At 41.1% G+C, this 22,121-nt stretch overlaps 1 protein-coding gene across 1 annotated transcript in view; it reads right to left on the minus strand.

Annotated features, from left to right (window-relative positions):
* Window positions 1–1,446: 1,446 nt before the first annotated feature.
* The window catches only part of GABRR3 (gamma-aminobutyric acid type A receptor subunit rho3), a 45,214-nt gene continuing 24,539 nt past the window's right edge, over window positions 1,447–22,121 (minus strand). Inside the window, exons 6-9 of the mRNA XM_005905416.2 lie at window positions 21,428–21,568; window positions 16,697–16,849; window positions 7,359–7,555; window positions 1,447–1,749 (exon numbers count right to left, since the gene is read on the minus strand). Coding sequence (XP_005905478.2) covers window positions 1,447–1,749; window positions 7,359–7,555; window positions 16,697–16,849; window positions 21,428–21,568 — 794 coding nt within the window. The remainder of the gene's footprint in view (window positions 1,750–7,358; window positions 7,556–16,696; window positions 16,850–21,427; window positions 21,569–22,121) is intronic.

The following is a 22,121-nucleotide window of genomic DNA, read 5'->3' on the forward strand; positions in this document are numbered from 1 at the left end:
TTCAATCCCAGAAATCAAAATAGGATGAGAAATATTTCATACTTCCTATCAAGAGCTTATCTCTAAATGGAATCTTTTTCACAAATACTTAACACGAAAACATGCACACTGTCAATCTACAAAATGAATGCTGAACATTGGAGTTTTTTTCTACTTACCAAACATTTATTTAATACCCACCCGACCCTATTTACTTAGTTCCACCAAAGTTACTAAAGATTGCTATGGGATACATACATTTCATTCAGTGTTTTCCACTCAACCCCATGTCTGGAAGTATCTTTGTTTATAAATTAAGAGCCCACATCCCATTGTGGATGTTCTTTTCCTTCTTTTGGCATCCCTTTTGCAGAACCTCAGAAGCACAGTACATATAGCTCTGCTTTAACATCCATTACATTTACTATTGACTATAGCTGCCATTTCACTGTTCCTACTATGCTGTGCACTGACTGATGGCAGGAATGTCAGTTTGTATTCATTCTTTTAGTATATCTAACACCTAATAAAGTACCCAGTACATGTAGGAGGTCAATAAACATTTGGTAAACAAAGGCAACTAATTAAATACCTCCAAAAAGGTATGAAAGCTACAAGATGCTATTATTGAAAATTAATGTATAATAGCAACTTAGTATTAGGATGGGAAGACTGACGTTTAGATTTTTTTATCCTGCTTGGTGTCAATAATGCACGAAACAATAGTAAAATAGGATAAAAGACTTGATTGGAGACAGAAGAAGGAAGCTCTTCAAGAGGATCTCAGCTGTGTGAGAGTCCATGGTGCCACCTTGATGCTAATATTCTTCCTCAGAAGCATCCAATGCTGTCAGGGAATCTGACAGCTGGCTAGCACTAAGGAACAGAGTTGCCCTGAATAATTGGCACTGAAAAGTTTTTACTGAAAGTGAAAAGTCAGTCGTGTCCGACTCTTTGCGACCCCATGGACTGTAGCTTACCATGCTCCTCTGTCCATGGGATTCTCCAAGCAAGAGTACTGGAGTGGGTTGCCATTTCCTTCTCCAGAGGATCTTCCTGACCCAGGGATTGAACCTGGATCTCCCTCATTGTAGGCAGATGCTTTACCATCTGAGCCACCATGGGCATAGTCAAGCTTAATTTTTCACTTAAATGCAGATAATTTACATTTAGAAAGCAAGGAGAGTCCAGATAAAGTAGGTACAAAGCCCTTCCCTATGGAAATTGGTTTTCCATATTATGCATGCTTGTGACCCTTACTGATACAGCCAAATTCTCCTAAGACCTTAAAGTCTTTCCTTGAGGTAAATCAGTCAACTTTCACATTTTCTTTAGGACAGGATAGGTGATTGGCTGACTCCAGTTTAGTCTGGTACCATCCAACTTATAGTTAAGAGTTGGTGGTTTTCGTTGTTGTTTTTAACATAATCTGACTCCAAACACATTTTATCAATTGGGATTTCCTCTTCAAACATAAATACTCCAGTAGAACAAATTAAACGTAATGTACACAGTGGGAAATAAAATCCTTGAATAGGTGTCAATGACATGGTTGTTCTCCAGAATGATTCTACCAACCTGCCCTCCTAGGGATTTTCTCCTCTGTATCCGAGGTGAATCTGCACTGAGATTGCCTATGCATCTTCCTTGCAAGGCGTCCTCTTCTGAGTGTAGAGAAAAGGAAGTCTGGTCCATGTCAGTCTTATAGTCATGATAACAACCATCAAAGGCCATGGCTTGAGTTGCCTCAATACTGTACATTCTAGAAATCTAACAAAAAGACTTTGTTAGTAAGTCATGAATATGGTTTTAGGAGAAGGAATTACAGTCAAATTCTAAACAATCAGATTTTTAAAACAGTTTTAATAAATAATAAGAATGCTTATTTTAAAGAGTAAAAGTCTAGTTTTGCTTCTGGTGTGTGATTAAAACTCACCATCATAAATGGAAAACATAGTCTTAGACATCCATTTTTAATATGGATTTAAGGAGCAAGTATTATACAAATATTTGAGCATTATACAAATAAATGTACCACAACTATAATTGAAAATGTTTTCTAATTTAGTCCTGGCCTGTTAGACTGTACCACTCAATGTTTGTTTCCCCAAGAGGGACATTGTTTCAGGTGTTCCTTTCTGTTTCTGAGTGGTGTGAATTGTTTGCTCTAAGTTTGTGAATTGAAATGGAATATGATGTATCAACTAAATGGACTTGTTTTTCAATGTAGTTTTCCTTTTTAGAAAAAAACAGAGCAGTATGCTTAATCAGTGTTTTGTTTTGTTTTGTTTTGTTTGTCCCAAAACAGAATAATAGCATCTGGTGATGCTTTCCGAGAAAACAAAATCTCTTCTTGATCTATAGGGAGGTTTAAAAATGAACAATATACACTGGCTACTGTTGGATGAAAGTACTCAGAATTCAAATCGGAGGCTGCAGAGTAAATTCTACCAAAACATGTATTTTGTTTGTACTGACTCAAAAGCCTAATGTTTTACTGAATTCAAAACGCAAAGGGACAATTTTGTGCAGTCAGTAAACTAACCAGCAAACCATATTAGAGTTATGTTGTCCCTTTTTGTTTTAGTCCCGGAAACTTTCCATAGTAAGATGAAAATGGGTAAAATAAACATGAAATAGCATCAAGATTGAATTACTAACCAATAGCCAATAATAACATTAATAATATGTTCAACTCTGGATCAGAGGATAGAATAACTGTGTATAGTCCCCTTGGTGGTTTTGCTAGCCACCCAGAACACTGCTGAGTTGTCTCACTGAACATCCACACTTTTATCTTAATAAAAATGTCACTGTGGTGCTATGCTCAGTTGTGTCCAACTCTCTGTGACCCCATGGACTGTAGCCGCCAAGCTCCTCTGTCCATGGAATTCTTCAGGCAAAAATACTGGAGTGAGTTGTCATTTCCTACTCCAGGGGATCTTCCCAACCCAGGGGTCAAACATGGGTCTCCTGCTTGCAGACGGTTTCTTTACTGTTTAAGTCACCAGGGAAGTCCCCAAAATGTCATTAGAGTGTTAAGAAAAGATACACTCTTCTTTGAAAAACAAGGGTACCATTTTCTTTTTCCATTATGATATTTTAGATCTCTAAAACTGATTAAGTCTTACAGTGCACAATTTACCAGCAGGCTGCTAATTTCCACAAGTAGGTAAGTTGGCTGTTTCAACAGAAATAGCTTTTGAACTGGTCTTTTCTTTTTTTCTCTCCAGCTTGCAAATAAGCACATAACTAAGGCATATTATATTTAAAATGTAGTTTTGACGGTCTTAGACTGAATTCTAAGTCCTAGAATTAGGAAAACATTTGGGTGAAGGAATAAGAAATAAAATATTAATAGTTTCCTTTCTCCTTTCTGGGCAAAGGTCAACACCAGGGACAAATTTTCCATGGCCCTTGCTGTTCTCCCAGCTCTTGGTGTCTGGGGCCGGGGTTGGGGGTGGTTGGGACAGGTGTGCGGTGGTGGTGATGGGGTGGTGGTGGTAGGAAATGACCTGTGCTTGGTGCCAGTGGTGGTTTAGTTGCTAAGTTGTGTCTGAACTTGCAACCCCAGGACGGTAGCCCACCAGGCTCCTCTGTCTATGAGATTTCCCAGGCAAGAATACTGGAGTTGGTTGCCATTTCCTTCTTCAGGGGATCTTCCTGAACCAGGGATGGAACCCTCATCTCCTGCATTGCAGGCAGATTCTTTCATGGTTTCACAGGGAAGAGCTCTGTAGCCTAACATTCCTGGTCTTTCCCATCATCCGAGGGCTTTGGAGGAGGGAACTAGCACGTGTGGCTTAGCCCCTTTGGAGTTACTTTGGATCTGCATTGGTGTCCAGGTTTGTTCTCTGAAATGAGGTAAAGGAAACTGTCCTTACAGAGAAATCCTGAAGCATCAAAATTTTCCCATGACCAAGCAGAGTAAGTACATTGGATACAGGGATGAAATATTAGTGGGACCCCCCTGGCTCACAGATCTAAGGCACTTTCTCCAAACTACTTTACCAGTAACAAAATAAGATCATCACATCCATCTGTCTGGCTGCTACATCTCTCTCTCCCTCAAACTGGTTTCCCAACTCAGGTACAGAGAGAAGAGGTATCATCGATTAACCCCCAAACCTTCAGATACATGTTTCTTCCTTGTGTCTCACCAGAACATCCCAGCCCTTTAAAGATCTCTTTAAAGATCTCAAACAGCCTGTTCCCAAAACTGCTACTCCTTCAGAGCGTATGCTCTGGGCGCTAGTCACAATAAGAATGTAACATTTGTGTAGCGCTATATAGTTTGCAAAAATTTCAGATGCATTTATTATAACATTTGATCTTCACAACAAGGTAATAGAGAAGAAATTCCACCGTTTTGCAAATACAGAATGAGACAGTCTGGGATACTGAGCTAGGTTGTTAGGTTTGGCATCACTTTTGACTCCAAATCTGTGCTCTTTCCTTTGTCCCACAAACATATGAAGGGCAAGTAGGACTCTTTTTTGAGAAAATTGCAACTTTGAAGGAGGCTTAGAAGGGTGGTTTCCAGAGGTTGGGTGGGGGGAGGGGAAATGGGGAGTTGTTTAATGGGTACAGAGTTTCAGTTTTGCAAGGTGAACACTTTCTGGGTTGTATTGGAGAAGGCAATGGCAACCCACTCCAGTACTCTTGCCTGGAGAATCCCGACAGTGTAAATATTCTTAATACCACCAAACTGTACACTTAAAAACAATTAAGATGGCAAGTTCTATGTTATGTGCATTTTACTACAATTAAAAAATGTCTTTTAAAGTGAATGCAGCTGCCGCTAAGTTGCTTCAGTCGTGTCCGACTCTGTGCGACCCCATAAATGGCAGCCCACCAGGCTCCCCCATCCATGGGATTCTCCAGGCAAGAACACTGGAGTGGGTTGCCATTTCCTTCTCCAATGCATGAAAGTGAAAAGTGAAAGTGAAGTCGCTCAGTCAAGTCCGACTCTTAGTGACCCCATGGACTGCGGCCCACCAGGCTCCTCCGTCCATGGGATTTTCCAGGCAAGAGTACTGGAGTGGGGTTTAAAGTGAATAATGCTTATTAACTCAAAAGAATCTCTTCTGTGGTACACAGAAGATTGTGTACAACTTGATCAAGTGAAAAAAATTCAGTGATCACAGATGTTTTGGTGGGGGTGGCTAGCGGTACAGGTGGGAAGACGAAGAGGTAGGTTTTGGGGAGTCAAAGGACTAGATACAGGTGGCCAAAATCACTATAGTGCCTCTTTCTTCAGTTAACCACTGCCCACATAAAGACAAAACAAAATAAAAAAAGAACAAAATTCTTTTCCTCATCACTGTTTTCTCTTTCCCTTCACATCTTACCTAATCATTGCTGTTCACAGTGTGCTGTGGATCAGTGGAGTCTGGGCCATCTTAGAAATGCAGACTCTTAGCTCCCACCCAGACCTACTGGGTGAGAATCTTAACAAATCCCAGGTGAGGTGGGCATTCTGATCACTGCATGCTTGTCTAAAAGGTCCTGATTTTCTCACACCTGCATAGCAGTCACTGTGTATGTGACAGAGACACGTACTTCCATGCTGTCGACAAAAGGAACTAAAGAATCTCTGATGAAGCAAAATCAGCTTCCATTACAGCTTTGACTCAAAGGATATGAAATTTAAAAACTGAAGTAGCATTAGGTGATCTGAATTGTGATTGCAGATCTGTTAGCTGTGGATCTTTAGGCAAATCACTTCACTTCACTAAAACTCTTCTGTTTCAGTTTAGAAATAGAGATAATAACCACTCTGAGGCCTACATAGTGGAGCCAATATGAGGGTTCAGTTCAAGAAGAGGATATAAAAATGTTCTTTTTAAAAAGGATTAAATACTCTCACTAGAAGCATAAAAAATATTAAATAATGTTTTGGTATGTATAAATACTCACTTAAGAATTTCTTCTTAAACCAGTGTGAATGTATCACATTAAAATTATTGCAATATATATATACATACATATGAAAATATATATATACACTGTATATATATACACACACACACACACTTTGACCATACACAATACTGATGCAAAGAACCAACTCATTGGAAAACACCCTGATGCTGGAAAAGATTGAAAAAGGAGAAGAGGACAGCAGAGGATAAGATGGTTGTATAGCATCATTGACTCAATGGACATGAACTTGGGCAAACTCTGGAAGATGGTGAAGGACAGGGAGGTCTGGAGTGCTGCAGTCCATGGGCTTGCAAAGAGTTGGATATGACTTAGCAACTGAACAACAGCAATACATATATATGTGTATCAAATTAATTTGCATGTGTGTATGTATGTATACACACATATTAATTAGATCTGCTAGGTTTCTGAAGTAAAACAGCATGTTTTACTTCAATTGGTGCCCCAACCCTTTGTGAACGGAGCAGGTAGAGATCAATCAATCCAGGTTGATAAAGCAATGTCATAAGAAATATGTGACAACACTTAGGACCCAGAAGGCACCTTGTTCCCTGTATATGGTGAAGAGAAGAACCTTCCTTTATGCTCTACCACTCACCTGAGTGACAAGAAAAATAAATAAATCCTAGCTCTTGGTGGAGATCTATTATTTACTGGTTGAGAGCACAGCCTTTGGAGTTGGAAAGCTCCAGAAGCATATCTTGATTCCTCTAAAGCTGTGTGACCTTGGTAAAGTTACTCCCCAACTGCTCCTACTTCACCTCTGTAAAATGAAGGTGATAAAGTACTGTCCTCTTCAGGTTACAGTGAGAATTAAGTAATATAATATGTTGGGTGGTTAGCACAAAGCCAACAGACAAGAAACACTCATTAAACGTTAGCTATCATCATCCTTGGGCTTCCCTAGTGGCTCAGATGGTAAAGAATCTACCTGCAGTGCAGGAGACCCAGTTTAATCGCTGGGTCAGAAAGATCTCCTGGAGAAGGGAAAGGCTATCCATTCCGGCATTCTTGCCAGGAGAATTCCATGGATAGAGGAGCCTGGCAGTTCATGGGATCACAGAGAGTTGGACAGGTTTGAGTGACTAACACACACATACACACACACACCATCAGCATCATTCATCTACATGAAAGGATATGATTTGTACATCAACCCCTTCTTTTCCAGGGTTCAAGTCAGTAGAGGGGAGCACATTGTGAGAAATTCCTCATACAGAAAACCTCCTGGCAAAACTCTCTTTTGCAATGCTAAGGAAACCAGCCAGTGCAGAGCAGAAAGGGTAAAGTTCAAGATTATTTGTCATACACTTGCATTTTGCCAAGTTACACAAACTTCATACAAGGGTTGCAATACTGCCAGGAGAGGGCATGGGTGAGGATAGCCTTTTTCACATTCCAAAAAGGATCCAGTAGTGAAAGCAAGGCAGTACCTTCCGGGTCTTCTTGAATCGTTTCCGCTCTTCCACTGTGGTGAGGTAGTTCACAGCTGCGTACTCAATGACTGACAGGAAGACAAAGAGGGAGCTGACCCACAGGTACACATCCACAGCCTTGATGTAGGACACCTGGGGCATGGAGGCACTCACCCCCGAGAGGATCGTGGACATGGTCAGCACCGTGGTGATTCCTGCCATTCAAGAACAGTGATGAACAGCTCAGTGACAGCACCATTCAGCTTCAGGTTCCAGAGCCAGAGGACACCGGGGGGACATTTCCAGGTCGCTATCTGCTGATCACAAGTGTGTGAGGGCCGGGAATCTCAGCAAGTCACCCGAGTACAGCTTGAGCCTAAGCCAGAACCTCCCGTTGGGTTTCTCTTCCTGTGTCTTTTTCTTACCCTCAGCCCCACTGTCCATGATGTTCCCCTTCCCTCCAGCTAAAGTTTCCAGAGTCAGACATGTCCCTAAAGATTCATGGCTCCTACCCTCAGCTGGGCCTCTTTTAACCATCCCAGAAAAGTAAAAACGTATTCCATTTTTAAAAATTCTCTGAGATTGTCTATACCAATTTTTTCAGATCCTGCATATATGCATTAATACACAATATTTGTTTTTCTCTTTCTGACTTACTTCACTCTGTATGACCATCTCTAGGTCCATCCATGTCTCTGCATATGACCCAGTTTTGCTCCTTTGTATGGCTGAGTAATATTATATTGTAAAGAGGAGAAGGGGACAACAGAGGATGAGATGGCTGGATGGCATCACCGACTCGACGGGCATGAGTTTGAGTGAACTTCGGGAGTTGGTGATTGACAGGGAGGCCTGGCATGCTGCGATTCATGGGGTCGCAAAGAGTCGGACACAACTGAGCAACTGAACTGAACTGACCTCACTAAATATTCTGAATATTCATTGAAAGGACTGATGCTGAAGCTGAAGCTCCAATACTTTGGCCACCTAATGTAAAGAACTGACTCTCTGGAAAAGATCCTGATGCTGGGAAAGATTGAAGGCAGGAGAAGGCAACGACAGAGGATTCGATGGTTGGAAGGCATCACCAACTCAATGGACATGAGTTTGAACAACTCCAGGAGTTGGTGATGGACAGGGAAGCCTGGTGTCCTGCAATCCATAGGGTTGCAAAGAGTCAGACACAACTGAGTGACTGAACTGAATTGAACTGAACTGAAGCAAAAATAGAGACACAGACATAGAGAACAAACAGATGGATATCAAGGGGGGAAAGGGGGAAAATGAATTGGGGGATTGAGATAGACATATATACACTACTGATACTATGAATAAAATAGATAACTAACGAGAAACTACGGACAGGGAACTCTACTGAGTGCTCTGTGGTGACCTAAATGGGAAGGAAAGCCAAAGAAGAGGAGATATATGTATAACTGATTCACTATGCTGTAGCAGAAACTAACACAACACTGTAAAGCAACCATACTCCAATAAATTTTTTAAGAAATTTTAAATTGAAGGATAATTGCTTTACAGTATTGTATTGGTTTCTACCAAACATCAACATGAATCAGCCATAGAAAAAAATTCTTCTGAAAAAGAAATTAATTCTAAAACCATTTCCACCACTATTCCCCATCATTTCACAACTTTTACGGTTAAGAAAGTATCTTCATGTCAATCTTAAATCTTTCGTTTGTCAGGGAGTGCTCTTTAGTAGCATTAAAGATTGCTGTCCCTGTACTTTTCTTTCACATAGAATACTTACAGGCCATTGTCATTGCTCTCACTTTGTCCCATGTTACTGAAACTATAGCTCAGTTGCGACTCAGATTGGAAGTGTGGTGGTGGAGGCTTAGTTCTGAGTAAGTATTTACTAAGCAGCTGCTGCTGCTAGGTTGCTTCAGTCGTGTCCGACTCTGTGCGACCCCATAGACAGCAGCCCACCAGGCTCCTCTGTCCATGGGATTTTCCAGGCAAGAGTACTGGAGTGGGGTGCCATTTCCTTCTCCAATGCATGAAAGGAAAAAGTGAAAGTGAAGTGGCTCAGTCATGTCCGACTCTTAGAGACCCCATGGACTGCAGCCCACCAGGCTCCTCTGTCCATGGGATTTTCCAGGCAAGAGTACTGGAGTGGGGTGCCATTGCCTTCTCCGACTAAGCAGCTGCTAAACACCAATTACTTTTTGCCCCACTCCTCCCGTTACCCTGTCTCCTATTTTTCCCACTTCTTCCCTACTATTATTCCCTTCTTACTGCTTTCCCTTTCGTTTCCTTTTCTCTTCCTTTCCCTTCTTTAATCCCTGCAATGGGCATCAGAGGTAAGGAGATCAAGATTCTGGGGGACAAGGGAGAAAGGAGCGACTGAGATTTCCTTAATAAAAATGACAACTTTAGGGAGAGCTCTTTTGTGTCTACACTGATTTCTCAGAGAGAGGCTGCAAGAGTAGTGCCTGGAGAGAAAGCCTAGTATTGTAAATATTCAAAATGTATGCTGGCTGGCATGGTTTTATTTCTTAACTTCCCACCAGGGAGGTGCAAATGGAATCCTTAATGATTTTTATAAGTTGTGAGGACATTTTAATGTCAGCAGACAGAGTCCCAAACAGCAGGAAGAACACTGTGATTTACTCCTAAAATGTACAGACACAGCAGGTGGACAGCTCTCAGCCACACATTCCTACCTTTTCAACAAATTCTGTCATTTTGTAAGGTTTTCATCTGAGGGAGGCCCACATCAAAGACAATGACAGCGCTACAGAGCTATTCAATTTCAAATTAAGTTTTTTCCTGTGGATGGTGTAGACCAAAGCCATTTGGCAATCTGACAGTCACTGTGGGAGAACCCGAAATCTCACCTTCACATGGATTTGAACTCCAGAATAAGAAACCTAAATGCTTCTCCAGCAATTACCATTACATGCAGGCCACTGACTCACTGAGTCTCAGGTCTCCCCAACAATGGTCATGTCAACAGTGTGCATATTGGTGGATACCGTTAGCATTCCTTGCTACATAAACATGGAGATATGAAATTTTTATTAAGGTACAGGTGTACGTATCAGAGAAGGCGATGGCACCCGACTCCAGTACTCTTGCCTGGAAAAGCCCATGGATGGAGGAGCCTGGTGGGCTGCAGTCCATGGGGTCACCAAGAGTTGGACACGACTGAGCAACTTCACTTTCACTTTTCACTTTCATGCATTGGAGAAGGAAATGGCAACCCACTCCAGTGTTCTTGCCTGGAGAATCCCAGGGACAGAGGAGCCTAGAGGGCTGCCGTCTATGGGGTCACACAGAGTTGGACACGACTGAAGTGACTTAGCAGCAGCAGTACGTATAGCTGAAGCTGAGATTAATAAATACAACTTGTTTGCCTTTATTGAATGTTTACCCACCACTGCTGCTGGGGCTGCTAAGTCGCTTCAGTTGTGTCCGACTCTTCTCGACCCCATGGACTGCAGCCCACCAGGCTCTTCCGTCCATGGGATTTTCCAGGCAAGAATACTGGAGTGGGGTGCCATTGCCTTCTCCGTTACCCACCACAAACCTAGGTAAATATTAGCCACACATTGCAGAAAAGAAATATGAGTGAAAAGTGGCTAATTAGCCTGAATTTTGCCAGGAGCAGAATTGAAACCTTCTCTCTGAATATAGAAACCCATGCTTTTATTTCATGCAAACCTGTGGCCTCTCATTCTGAACCTGAAAAGGAAATTTCCTTTTGTTTTTAAGATTATAGACCAGTCTCTATATATGGAGTATCTCTGAGACAAGATGCTATAAAACTGAGTGTGGAATTATGTCGGGAAGCATGAAGGTATTTTGTGCTTTTCAAGAGGCCAGAAGTCTTATTCCGTCAGGATTTCACTGGTAAAACTATGAAAATCCTAAATGAATATTCCTGTTTAGTCGCTTACCTCATTTGTTCAAAATTTTTTAAATGTTTCCTCTTACTGGGTTTTGAAGATATGGAAGATAGTACTTGGTTTTTGTTTTTTTTTTCAGTGACAGTAACATGAGGCTTAGCAGATGAAATAAGGGTTTAGAAAAACACACAAATACATGCTCTTGTCATGTATTTCACACTGATGACTGTTGAGTCAATAAAAGGGGATTGGATCATTTATATTTGCCAGATAGCAATAAACAAGCAGTCATTTTCTTTAGAAGGGTGCTTAGTCCAACTACGGAGAAGGCAATGGCACCCCACTGCAGTACTCTTGCCTGGAAAATCCCATGGATGGAGGAGCCTGGTAGGCTGCAGTCCATGGGGTCACTAAGAGTCGGACACGACTCAGCGACTTCACTTTCACTTTCAGGCATTGGAGAAGGAAATGGCAACCCACTCCAGTGTTCTTGCCTGGAGAATCCCAGGGACAGGGAAGCCTGGTGGGCTGCCGTCTATGGGGTCACACAGAGTCGGACAAGACTGAAGCGACTTAGCAGTAACAGTAGTCCAACTAACTAATGGTAAGTTTATTTTTAAACCAGCATTCTAGATTTTCCTGTTTAAAAGAAGCAGATAGGGAGGGTGGGGAGTGGGGAAAAGGGAGTAAAGGATGAGAAAACTGATGTATAAATTCCTAAAGCAATAGAATTTAGAGTGAGGAGTATTACAGCTACATTAAACACACTTATTATGTCTTGAGCCGCCCCTTAGAAATACATTAATCTTATCAAATTGTATTCCTTCTAAGCCCATTAAAGTTAACACTGCAATAAAGGAGTTTTGAATTATATGAAGTGAGCATTTAGTCAAAGAAAGGACCTGTGTTGGAATTAGAGAATTATCTTCCCACCTACTGAAATCGCATAGATAGGAAAGCATTGAGACAATATTTAGTCTGGACCCTGAGACTCAAATTCCCTGAGCCATGCAGTTTCTCCCCTCTATTAATTCTTAAGGTTACATATGAGATCCTAGGAGCCCTTCAGTCAGGGGAGGATTGTTATCTATTTTTATTTCTCATTGGCTATGTTTTGCCATACATGATGAGGCGAATGTCAGGGGTGTGGGGCCCCATGCCAGGAAAGGATAATGTTTCCTGAACTGGCAGAAGTCTAAAGAGGTGGTAACTGACAGACAGCTCAGATCAGCCTTCAAGTGCCTCTGGGGGATGGGTGGACAGTGAGAAAGAAAGCTATGAAAGAATTTAAGAGTGATCTCAGCTTCTGAGTGGATTAAATGGGATGCAATGCAAAGACCACTGGATTAGGAGTCAGAAAGGGAACTAGAGAAAGGAAGAAAGCTTTGGTTGAGTGCTTCGGCCACTATAGCCCTGAGCTATGCAGTTTACACACATCGATCTTTGTGAGGGCATGAGGGCCTACAGAAGACACTTAGAACTACTAGGTCAGTTCACCCCTCAGTAGCTGTGTTGTAGGGAGCTCTTTTGAAAGGAAAGATGTCTACATTCATCTTTAAATGAGTAAAAACATTTCCCCTGTGGGCCAAGGCAGAAAGAAAATATTAAGTGATGTAAGAGAGAGGAAGGTAGGCTGGATATCCCAATACTGCTCTTTGGACAGAAAGTACCAACCATTATCTCACAGATGTGGTGCCGGAGTCCACTGCATAGGTGTTCTAGTTACTTCTATAATGGTAAAATGAATAGCTTCTAAGTATTATTTTCCAGGTATATGGCATAGCCTCCATTATGCATTTTTCTTTATGAATGAATACATGTCTGAAAGTTTTAGTTGCCTTCCTTTGCCAGGAAATATCTGTCTATTTCCTGATAAATGACCCCATTACTTTATACATTGTATATAAAGGGGATACCCAACAGGAATGCAGAGGGGCCCAACAGGAATGACAGAGGCAAGCAAGGAAGGAAGAGGATGAGAGAGGGGAGAAGAGAACCCTTCATGACAGTAAAAACATCCTTGAACAACTTTGTAAGAGTTCTTCACTCCTTATCTGTGTAAAATTGAATAGAATCATAGACTAGTATTTTAACCCAATACATACTCTGAGTTATGATTGCTATTATCTCTAGTAATAGAATTGCCTAATCACAACTGATACTCTGTGCTGTTCTGCCTCTATTGTTCTTTATCTGAAACAAGACAGACGTGGAAGGGTTTTAACCAGTAAATGATTCATCCTTAGTCAGCAAATGAACCCAAATGCAGAAGAGTCTTAATGAGAAATGAATCATCATTGTTTTCAGTTAGTAACTAAAATACAGCTATTAAAAACATGGTGGGCGAAATACTGGCAGTCTAACAACTATATATTAAGCACAAAATATGTGCAGGGCACTGTGCTAGTCACCATCCTTGAAGAACTCATATTCTAATAGAGAAGACAAGATGAGCTACCAACCCACCCCACAGCTGAACAGGAAACAGATGAAGCAGGTTCCTTAGGAGAGATACAAAGCGCTCTGTGGTTCAAAGATGAGAGAGACCATACCTGCCTGAAACCATCGGTAAAGGCTTCTGGCTTGTTCAGAAATGGCTAAATTTGCCAGAGAAAGACAGGTAGGGAGGGCATTCTAGATAGAGTGGGAGTCAGCACAAATGTCCAGAGGTGAGAGAAGCAGATAGGCACAAGGGCCTGTTTGAGAACACTGAATATTCAAATTGACTGAAGCTTATTAAGGTAAGTCTGGTGGCTCAGACAGTAAAGAATCTGCCTTCAGTGCAGGAGACCCGGGTTTGATCCCTGGGTTGGGAAGATCCCCTGGAGAAGGAAATGGCAACTCACTCCAGTATTCTTGCCTGGAGAATTCCATGGACAGAGGAGCCTGGTAGGCTACAGTCTATGGGATTACAAAGAGTCAGACACAACTGAGCTACTTTCACTATTAGGGCAAGTATTTTAGGGCAGGGGTGTGGCTGAAAATTTGGCAAATAAAAACACAGAATATTCAGTTATATTTGAACTTCAGATAAACAATGAATAATGTTTCAGTATCAGTGTGTTCCATGCAATATTTCAGATGTTCCTATACTCAAACATTGTTTGGTGCTTAACTAAAATACAAATTTAACCCAGTATCCTGTATTTTATCTGACAAGCCTCAAGGGACACCTTGAATTCCAAGTTGAGTGTATTTACTGCAATCACATTTGAGATTGAGAGTATGATGATCACATTTGTGTCACAGAAGTATCACTCTGGTGGTAGGGTTGAACTTGGGCAAGAAGAAAAGGAGGTGAGATAAGCAGTTACAAGGCTTCTGCAAGCCCAAACTCCATCTTTGTACAAATTACTGAGAGGTATCCCTTCCTCTGGAGGATGTCACTCCAAACCACGTGCCAAGAAGCTTGGGCTGGATCTCTGCTCCCTACTAGGTGCATCTATAAGTTAGGAGTTTGGGAGTAACAGATACACACTGCTGCTGCTGCCGCTGCTGCTGCTGCTGAGTCGCTTCAGTCGTGTCCGACTCTGTGCGACCCCATAGACGTCAACCCACCAGGCTCCCCCGTCCCTGGGATTCTCCAGGCAAGAACACTGGAGTGGGTTGCCATTTCCTTCTCCAATGCCTGAAAGTGAAAGTGAAGTCGCTGAGTCGTGTCCGACTCTTAGCAACCCCATGGACTGTAGCCCACCAGGCTCCTCCGTCCATGGGATTTTCCAGGCAAGAGTACTGGAGTGGGGTGCCATTGCCTTCTCCGACAGATACACACTACTATATATAAAAGAGATAACAACAAGGACCTACTGCATAGCACAGGGAACTGTACTTAATATCCTGTAATAAACTATAATGGAAAGGAATCTAAATCACTTCGCTGTATACCCGAAACTAACACAACACGGTAAATCAACTATACTTCAATAAACAAATAAATTAAAAAAAAAAAAAAAGATGGCAAAGTATCTTTCAAAGAACCTGAGGGTGGGAGGAAACAAAAGCCTGAGAACATAGTAGTGTTCTAGAAATGTTTGTTCTCTCTATTAAAATGAAGGAGGGACACTTCTGATTTGTATATTATTTTATATAAATCTGCCTAGCAATTTCCTAACTCTGTAGACACAAGCAGCACAGAATTTCAGTGTTGCCCATTCAGTCCAACCTGCCTGAGAGCCAGCTTTTATTGCTGTCATTTTCATGATATAAGAGCTAAGCAGTCAGCTTCAGGGATCCCATTGAAACTCATGTCCATAAACCTTTAGAGACTGAATGCCTTTCTCATTCTGTCTCAAGGGCTGGAAATGGGCCTTTAGTCTCTCTTTGGGTCTATACTGCCCCACTGCCGTACTGAGGTCAGGGCCAGGCTGGTCTGATATGAAGGAACAGCCACAATAATTTAGTTACTCATTCAGATGGTATTTTCCCCCTTGAAGACATTCAAGACTCAAATGCTTGTGAACTGAAACTTTTAGTAGGGGAAAGAGGTAAACAAATCATTAATATTAATGACAATTTATGTCTTTCAAATATCTTTAGAAGTATGCATATAATTTGTCAACATTAACTTAGAAATCACTCCTTCTGGAATGAATTGTGTGATAATTATGATGACTGTGAACCACTTATAACAATCTTCTCCCTAAACAGAGCATTATGGGTGAAAGAACAAAATCAGCCCAAATGAGAGAGTTCTGCCCCAAACCAGCCAAGAAGGCAGGTGGGTTTGACTCCTGGGTTCTCATTAAGTAACATGTTGTCTAAGTATTTAGCTTGGCAAGTCTACTTTATAAGGACTCAATCAAAATCGCTAAGTGGGTCTGAAGTGGTTTCCATAAATCTGTGTGTGTGACAGTGGCATGTGATGTCTCTAGATAGAGTGACAATCACACCTGTTAATGAGGCTGGCAATGTTTCCCTATTTGTAATCTCTGAAGTGCCACGACACCTAAAATTCTGCTGTAATGGATTCTGATTTCAGTATTTATTAACAGGCTATGCCATAATTTTTTTTAAACTAGCTCTTATGTTTCCAAATTCAAGCATTCGACTCTCCAAGAGGTAATTTATTAAGGTACCAATAGTAGAGTGTAAATTCATTTGAACTGAAAACTTCTGCAATGTAAGGGTTTGTCAGGCAAAGTGAAGTGAACTTGGGCAAGAGACAGGGAGGTTTTCCTGAAAGGCAGAAAAGAGACATTTGTGAAATGAGTCTGTTTCTGCTTCATAACTTCACCCTCTCTCCTCCCTACCCTCCACCTTGGGTCAGTTGGTGCAGTCTTCATACTGAATGTCTTGGTTTCGAGGAAGGAGTCTAGCTAGAATTTGCCCTTATGGCTGTCAAGCCAAATACTGTAACCTGAGTGCACATCATAACTATCCCTACTAACCCATCACCCTCTTTCCCTCTCCACATATCACCAATTCATTCACCCTCCTTGACATTTCTCCCACATTAACATTTCACAAAGGTACAGAAAGACTCACCCAAGGAAACTCTTGCGGGGACAGCTCTTCGGTCAATCCAAAATGAAACCCAGGAAAGCATTACCATCAACATAGCTGGGAAATAGGTTTGCAGGACAAAGAAGAAAATATGTCTCCTTAGCACAAAGTTGATGAAAAGCCTATTATACCAACCTATGAGGAAAAGTCAAAGTTTTCATCAGAACAGGCTTTTTTTTGGTGGAAATGCCATACTTAGTGACAATAACCTGCTTCTTTAGACTCCAAGCTCTTAGGTAACATGGAACTTAAGACACCCTTGTTTACCCAGTACTGGGATAGGACCTGGGCCTCCAATGTTGGTTGAACTAACTGAACTGCAGTAGGTTTAATTGTCTGACTCAAAGGTTCTCCTTTAAATTTCATATTTGCTGTTCAGGGATGAATGGTTATTATATTTTGTGGGGTGGCCTTTAGAGACCTTACTCCAAAATGTTTTGTGTTTGCAGTGTTTCTTCAGGTGAAAAAGTCTTCAATATATGGCTAATGACTGATGCAAGAGCCAATAAACCACTTATGAGCGTAACAAATGACATGAAACATTTCATCTGGAGGAAAAGATTCACAGCAGCTTCTCTGTCCTTGGATTCCAAGTTAGGATCCAGATAGCTAGGGATTCAAAGAGGGGCTGGGGGAAGGGAGTATCCATAAACAATTTTTATTATTTCAAAGTTTTGAGGGTACCATTAATTTATCTATTCTAATCTGTTGAAAAGTAGCCAAATGGTGTTTCTTTGTCTCTTGTTGGAATTATATAAATTCATGTTGGTATTAGTTTGTACTGATCAAAGCAGCAGTTGCAGTCATGTCAATATGCATAGTTTGTTCAGCTTCCCATTTCACATTGGCTGCAAGGAACCATGTTTAGAAGGTTAGAGCATGCTTTTGGACCATCTATAGGACTTCTCTGATGCCATTTCCTGGTAACTACATGTTAGATTCTATATGATAACTTATGCTTATTTTACATTTTTCTTTCTCATATTTCTCTTTCATATCATCTTGCTTTATTTTACAATGATGCCAATCTTATTAAATCTTTCCTAAAGTAAGCAATGAATAATGAAAATATACCTTTTATAAATAAGTGGTAAGATTAATTTTTCCATTATAAATGCAGTTGACTGTAATCCAAATTATTCAGGATTTTAACCTATATTTTAACCTATATATTTTAACCTATAGTCTTTTAACCTATAGGTTAAAAATAATAAAATTGAGTTATAGGTGTTGCAAGGTTGGAGAACTCTTCTACTTCCCCAGTAGTAATTTCTGAACCCAAGATGGCAAACTTACTAGACAGATCAGGTAAACATTTAGGCAAACATATACCTGGTCAATCTTCACTGAGTTTGCAGACTGTATGCCTAGTATTCTATTCTTAATTAACTGTTGGTTACCTTTCTTTTTCCTACTTGTTTTAGTTTCTCTATCAGTTGATATGCATCAGGAACACTAAACAATTTCATTACCAAGAGTAATAAAAGATACATGATGTATTATACTCTAAAGTCAAAATATGCCTTTTTTTAAGCTACTCATTGTCTTGTATTACCCATGTTACATCCCACTTTATTATAGTCCGCAGTTGAGAGTTTTGATTATGGCTATAGAGTGGAATAATAGCATCTCTGATGTTATAGCTTCATATAATTATTGTGAAATTATAAGGGATAAGGAAAAGCTGGAAAGTACTTCATAAAGACACATGCATATGCTTTTAAGTTCTGAAATGTATTTGGGCAACGAGGTCTTTTTTTAACTCATAATTTTCTGAATAATTTTTTTTTTTTTTTTGGCAACCAAGCAGGAGACATGTTGCTCTGTCTTGAAGTTTTTCTGGGAAGGGGAGACGAGGGATAGTTCTGTTGTTGAAGTTGTAGCTAGGAAGAGCTCCCTTTACCCACCAGGAAAGATAGTGTTGCTCTGGAAAGGAGTGGAGCTCTCATTCCGGGAGTGCAAAAGAGTGGGACTCTATTTTTGATATTTGACTACTGATAGCTCTCTAGCTCCACTTCTCCTTCTGCTCCACACCTGGGCAAGCTAGGAAGAAAGCCAGATGTTCTCTCTTTACTGATGGGAAGATCAAACCATGAAAACATGGCCCCACGCAAGGAGCCCTCACTTGAGTCCCACTTTCTAAGCACCACAGAACCCCAAGTCCAGAGGCCCCTTCCTGTTCTCTCAAGACATTTTCAGATATGCTTTGAAGCCTGCCCTGCTCTCTCTAGAAAACCTCATTATGTAAGTAATAAATCTCTGTATACCCTTTCAGCATCTGTGTGCCATCACCAGTTTTGACATCTGAACTAAATTTTGGGTGGAAGTGTCCACCCACCTGCATCTGGTTGCCACATGGTAGAAAGAAAGGAAGTTTATGAAAGAGAGAGAAGGGCTGGAGAACTGGCAGCAGGGAAATGGAAGAGGTGGGCAGTGACTGGACACTTAGTCCAAGACAATGTCCCAGAAGATTTTTATATCCAAAGACTGTCACCTTCAATGGCCTGCTGATGCTAAGGCTTCATTCTGTGTTGAAAGGCTAAAGATGCTGCTGCTGCTGCTGCTAAGTCACTTCAGTTGTGTCCGACTCTGTGCGACCCCATAGACGGCAGCCCATCAGGCTCCTCCGTCCCTGGGATTCTCCAAGAACACTGGAGTGGGTTGCCAAGTCTCATTATTGTAACTATACTTCTGACTCTTGTAACTGAGCCAGAATTGTAATTTTTTTTCTGTATAGCTGATTTAGGAGTGGCAGTTATGGTGGTTGTTTTAATGATAGGCATGAAGACAAAATATAAAATATTTTTATGAAACTAATATGTTTAATTTGAGAAAAACACTTGAATTTGGCTCTCAGGTGACCTTGTTTGGTAATTCATGGATAATGTGAGGAAGAACTATTACCTACTTGTGAACTAAAATAAATTCTAAATGCTGATCTTTTCGAAACCTAAGAAATGCTTGAATGAACTCAGATATCATTAATAACTTGATATTTGAATACAACTTTCAAAATGCTTTATTCTTCTCTTTTAAAAAAAAGTAATATTAGGGGACCATTTTGGGCTCCCAGGTGGTGCTGGTGGTAAAGAATCTGCCTACAATGCAGGAGATACAGGAGACTTGGGTTCGATCCTGAGTTGGAAAGATCCCCTGGAGAAGAAAATGGTAACCCTCTCCAGTATTTTGCCTGAAAAGTCCTATGGACACAGGAGCCTGGCAGGCTACAGTCCATGGGGTCACAAAAGAGTCGCATATGACTTACTGACTGAGCACACACACATACAGGAGCCCATTTTAATTTTTCTCATTATAAAGTATGTCTGTGTAACAACAAAAAAATAAAGAAGTATTGAAATAAAATTTAAAATTTCCCCAATATCTGTACTTACTTCTCATAGGCATATAAAGTGCAGGAATCACTTTACTGATCAAGTCATTCGGTTGCTATTTATTGAGCATCTATCATGCCCCAGGCATGTTTGAGGTGCTGGGTGAGAGACAGCGAACAAGGCAGACAGATAGATCCCTACACTCTTTCTAGCCAGGCACTCAGATAAGAAAGCAGTCAAACAGAGATGTATTTCAGGAAGTGGTTAGTGCTGTGAAGACAAATACGCATGGGGAATGGCGAGGAGGGAGGTTTATTGTACATAGGATGGCTAGGAAAGCACTCTTTGAGGAGATGATATTTGAATAAAGTTCTGAGCAAAACGGGGAAGCTGGTCATGAAAAAATCAGGGAAAACACACCAGGCAAAGAAAGGTGAAAGCAGAACTCCTGCAGGTGGAATGAGGTGGGTGTGTTTGAAGACAAGCAAGAAGTGGGGAGGCCGGGCAGCGAGCGGTGATTAGTGAGGTCAGAGCCTTAGGCAGAGAGTGATCATGTAGGGCCTGTGGGCCATGATGAGAAGCTTAAGTTCTGCTGTAAGTTTGATGGAAAAGCACCGCAGGGTTTTAACAGGAAAGAATTGTGTTCTTCATGTTTTCAAAAGAACATTCTGTCTGCTGTATGAAGAGTAGACTGCAGGGGCCTAGGGGAAGCTAGACATCAGTTAAAGGTGTTTACATGATAAAGACAGAAATGTGTACACATGGTCTCTGACCTAGGATGCTTTGACTTATTTTGACTTTATGATGGTACAAAAGTGATGAATATTCAGTAGAAACTGTACTTCCAGTTTTGAATTCTGATCTTTTCCCATGCTAGCCATATGTTCTTGCATGATGCTGGGCAGTGGCAGCAAGCCAGCTTTTGGTCAGCCCCATGATCTTGAGGGCAAACAACTGATATACTTGCAATCGTTCTGTACCCAGACAACCTTTCTGTTTTTTTCAGTTTCAGTACAGTGTTCAATTGTATTACAGGAGATAGTCAACACTTTACTTTAAAATAGGATTTGCATTAGATGATTTGCCAACCATAGACTAATCTAAGTGTTCTGAGCCTGTTTAAGTTTGGCTACGCTACTTTATGGTGTTCAAGAGGTTAGGCGTATTAACTGTACTTCAGCTCATGATGGGTTTACTGGAAGGTACCCCATCGTCAGCTGAAGAAGACCTGTATTGCAAAGATAGAGACGGCTGCTGGGAAAAGAAGGATATATTATTGGTCAAATGGGAGGCTTGTTTGGACTCAGGACTAGCCACATGTGCTTTGCAGACAGCAGATGCTTAATAAACGCTCATGACTTGTCCACACAAAATACTGCACCTGTGCTGCTATAGAAAGCAAATCCACTGGATGCACTGAACTCCTCAATGAAAAACTGAGATAGGGAAATGTGCTCATCAGTGTTTAGGGACTTGTTTCCATGTTTCCAGTAGAGCATTAGATCCTCCTCATTGTAGGCATCTAAGACAAGAAAATAACATCCCTGCAGTTAGAATGAGCTCCTGTAAGTTCCATGAGGTTCATGATGGTGCTTTATAAAGTTCTGTATCCCCAGGGTCTGGTCCAATGTCATGGTTCTGAAATATATGTTTGCCAAAAGACTGATAATACCCATATCATAAAAAAAAAACAAAAACAAAAACAAAACCCTCCCCAAATTACACCCTGATTACTGACAGAGTGTGGTTGGGTTTTCTCATGCCCACATGATGCTTTAAAAACTCTCCAAACAGCTGTTCCCCTGTCTGTGTGCACTGTGATGTCACAGCACCACCTCTCACTCACAGGCCTGATGCCAAGGCTTTAGGCCTCAAACTGGTTTTGTGACTGTCTTGGATGAAATTGCAAAGTGAGCTGGGCTTGTAGAAAATTCTCTTGTAAGATCAAATAGTGTGACAGAGAGTTTCCAATGGGTTTGGGGAGAATTGTCTCTGTAGGAGACATCCGTTGAGATTCCCAGCACTTTACCTGCATCATGAAAAATTGCAGTCAGCGTTTAATAAGTCATGTCAAA

The sequence above is a fragment of the Bos mutus genome, chromosome 1 (genome assembly GCF_027580195.1).
Source record: "Bos mutus isolate GX-2022 chromosome 1, NWIPB_WYAK_1.1, whole genome shotgun sequence".
Taxonomy (NCBI): domain Eukaryota; kingdom Metazoa; phylum Chordata; class Mammalia; order Artiodactyla; family Bovidae; genus Bos; species Bos mutus.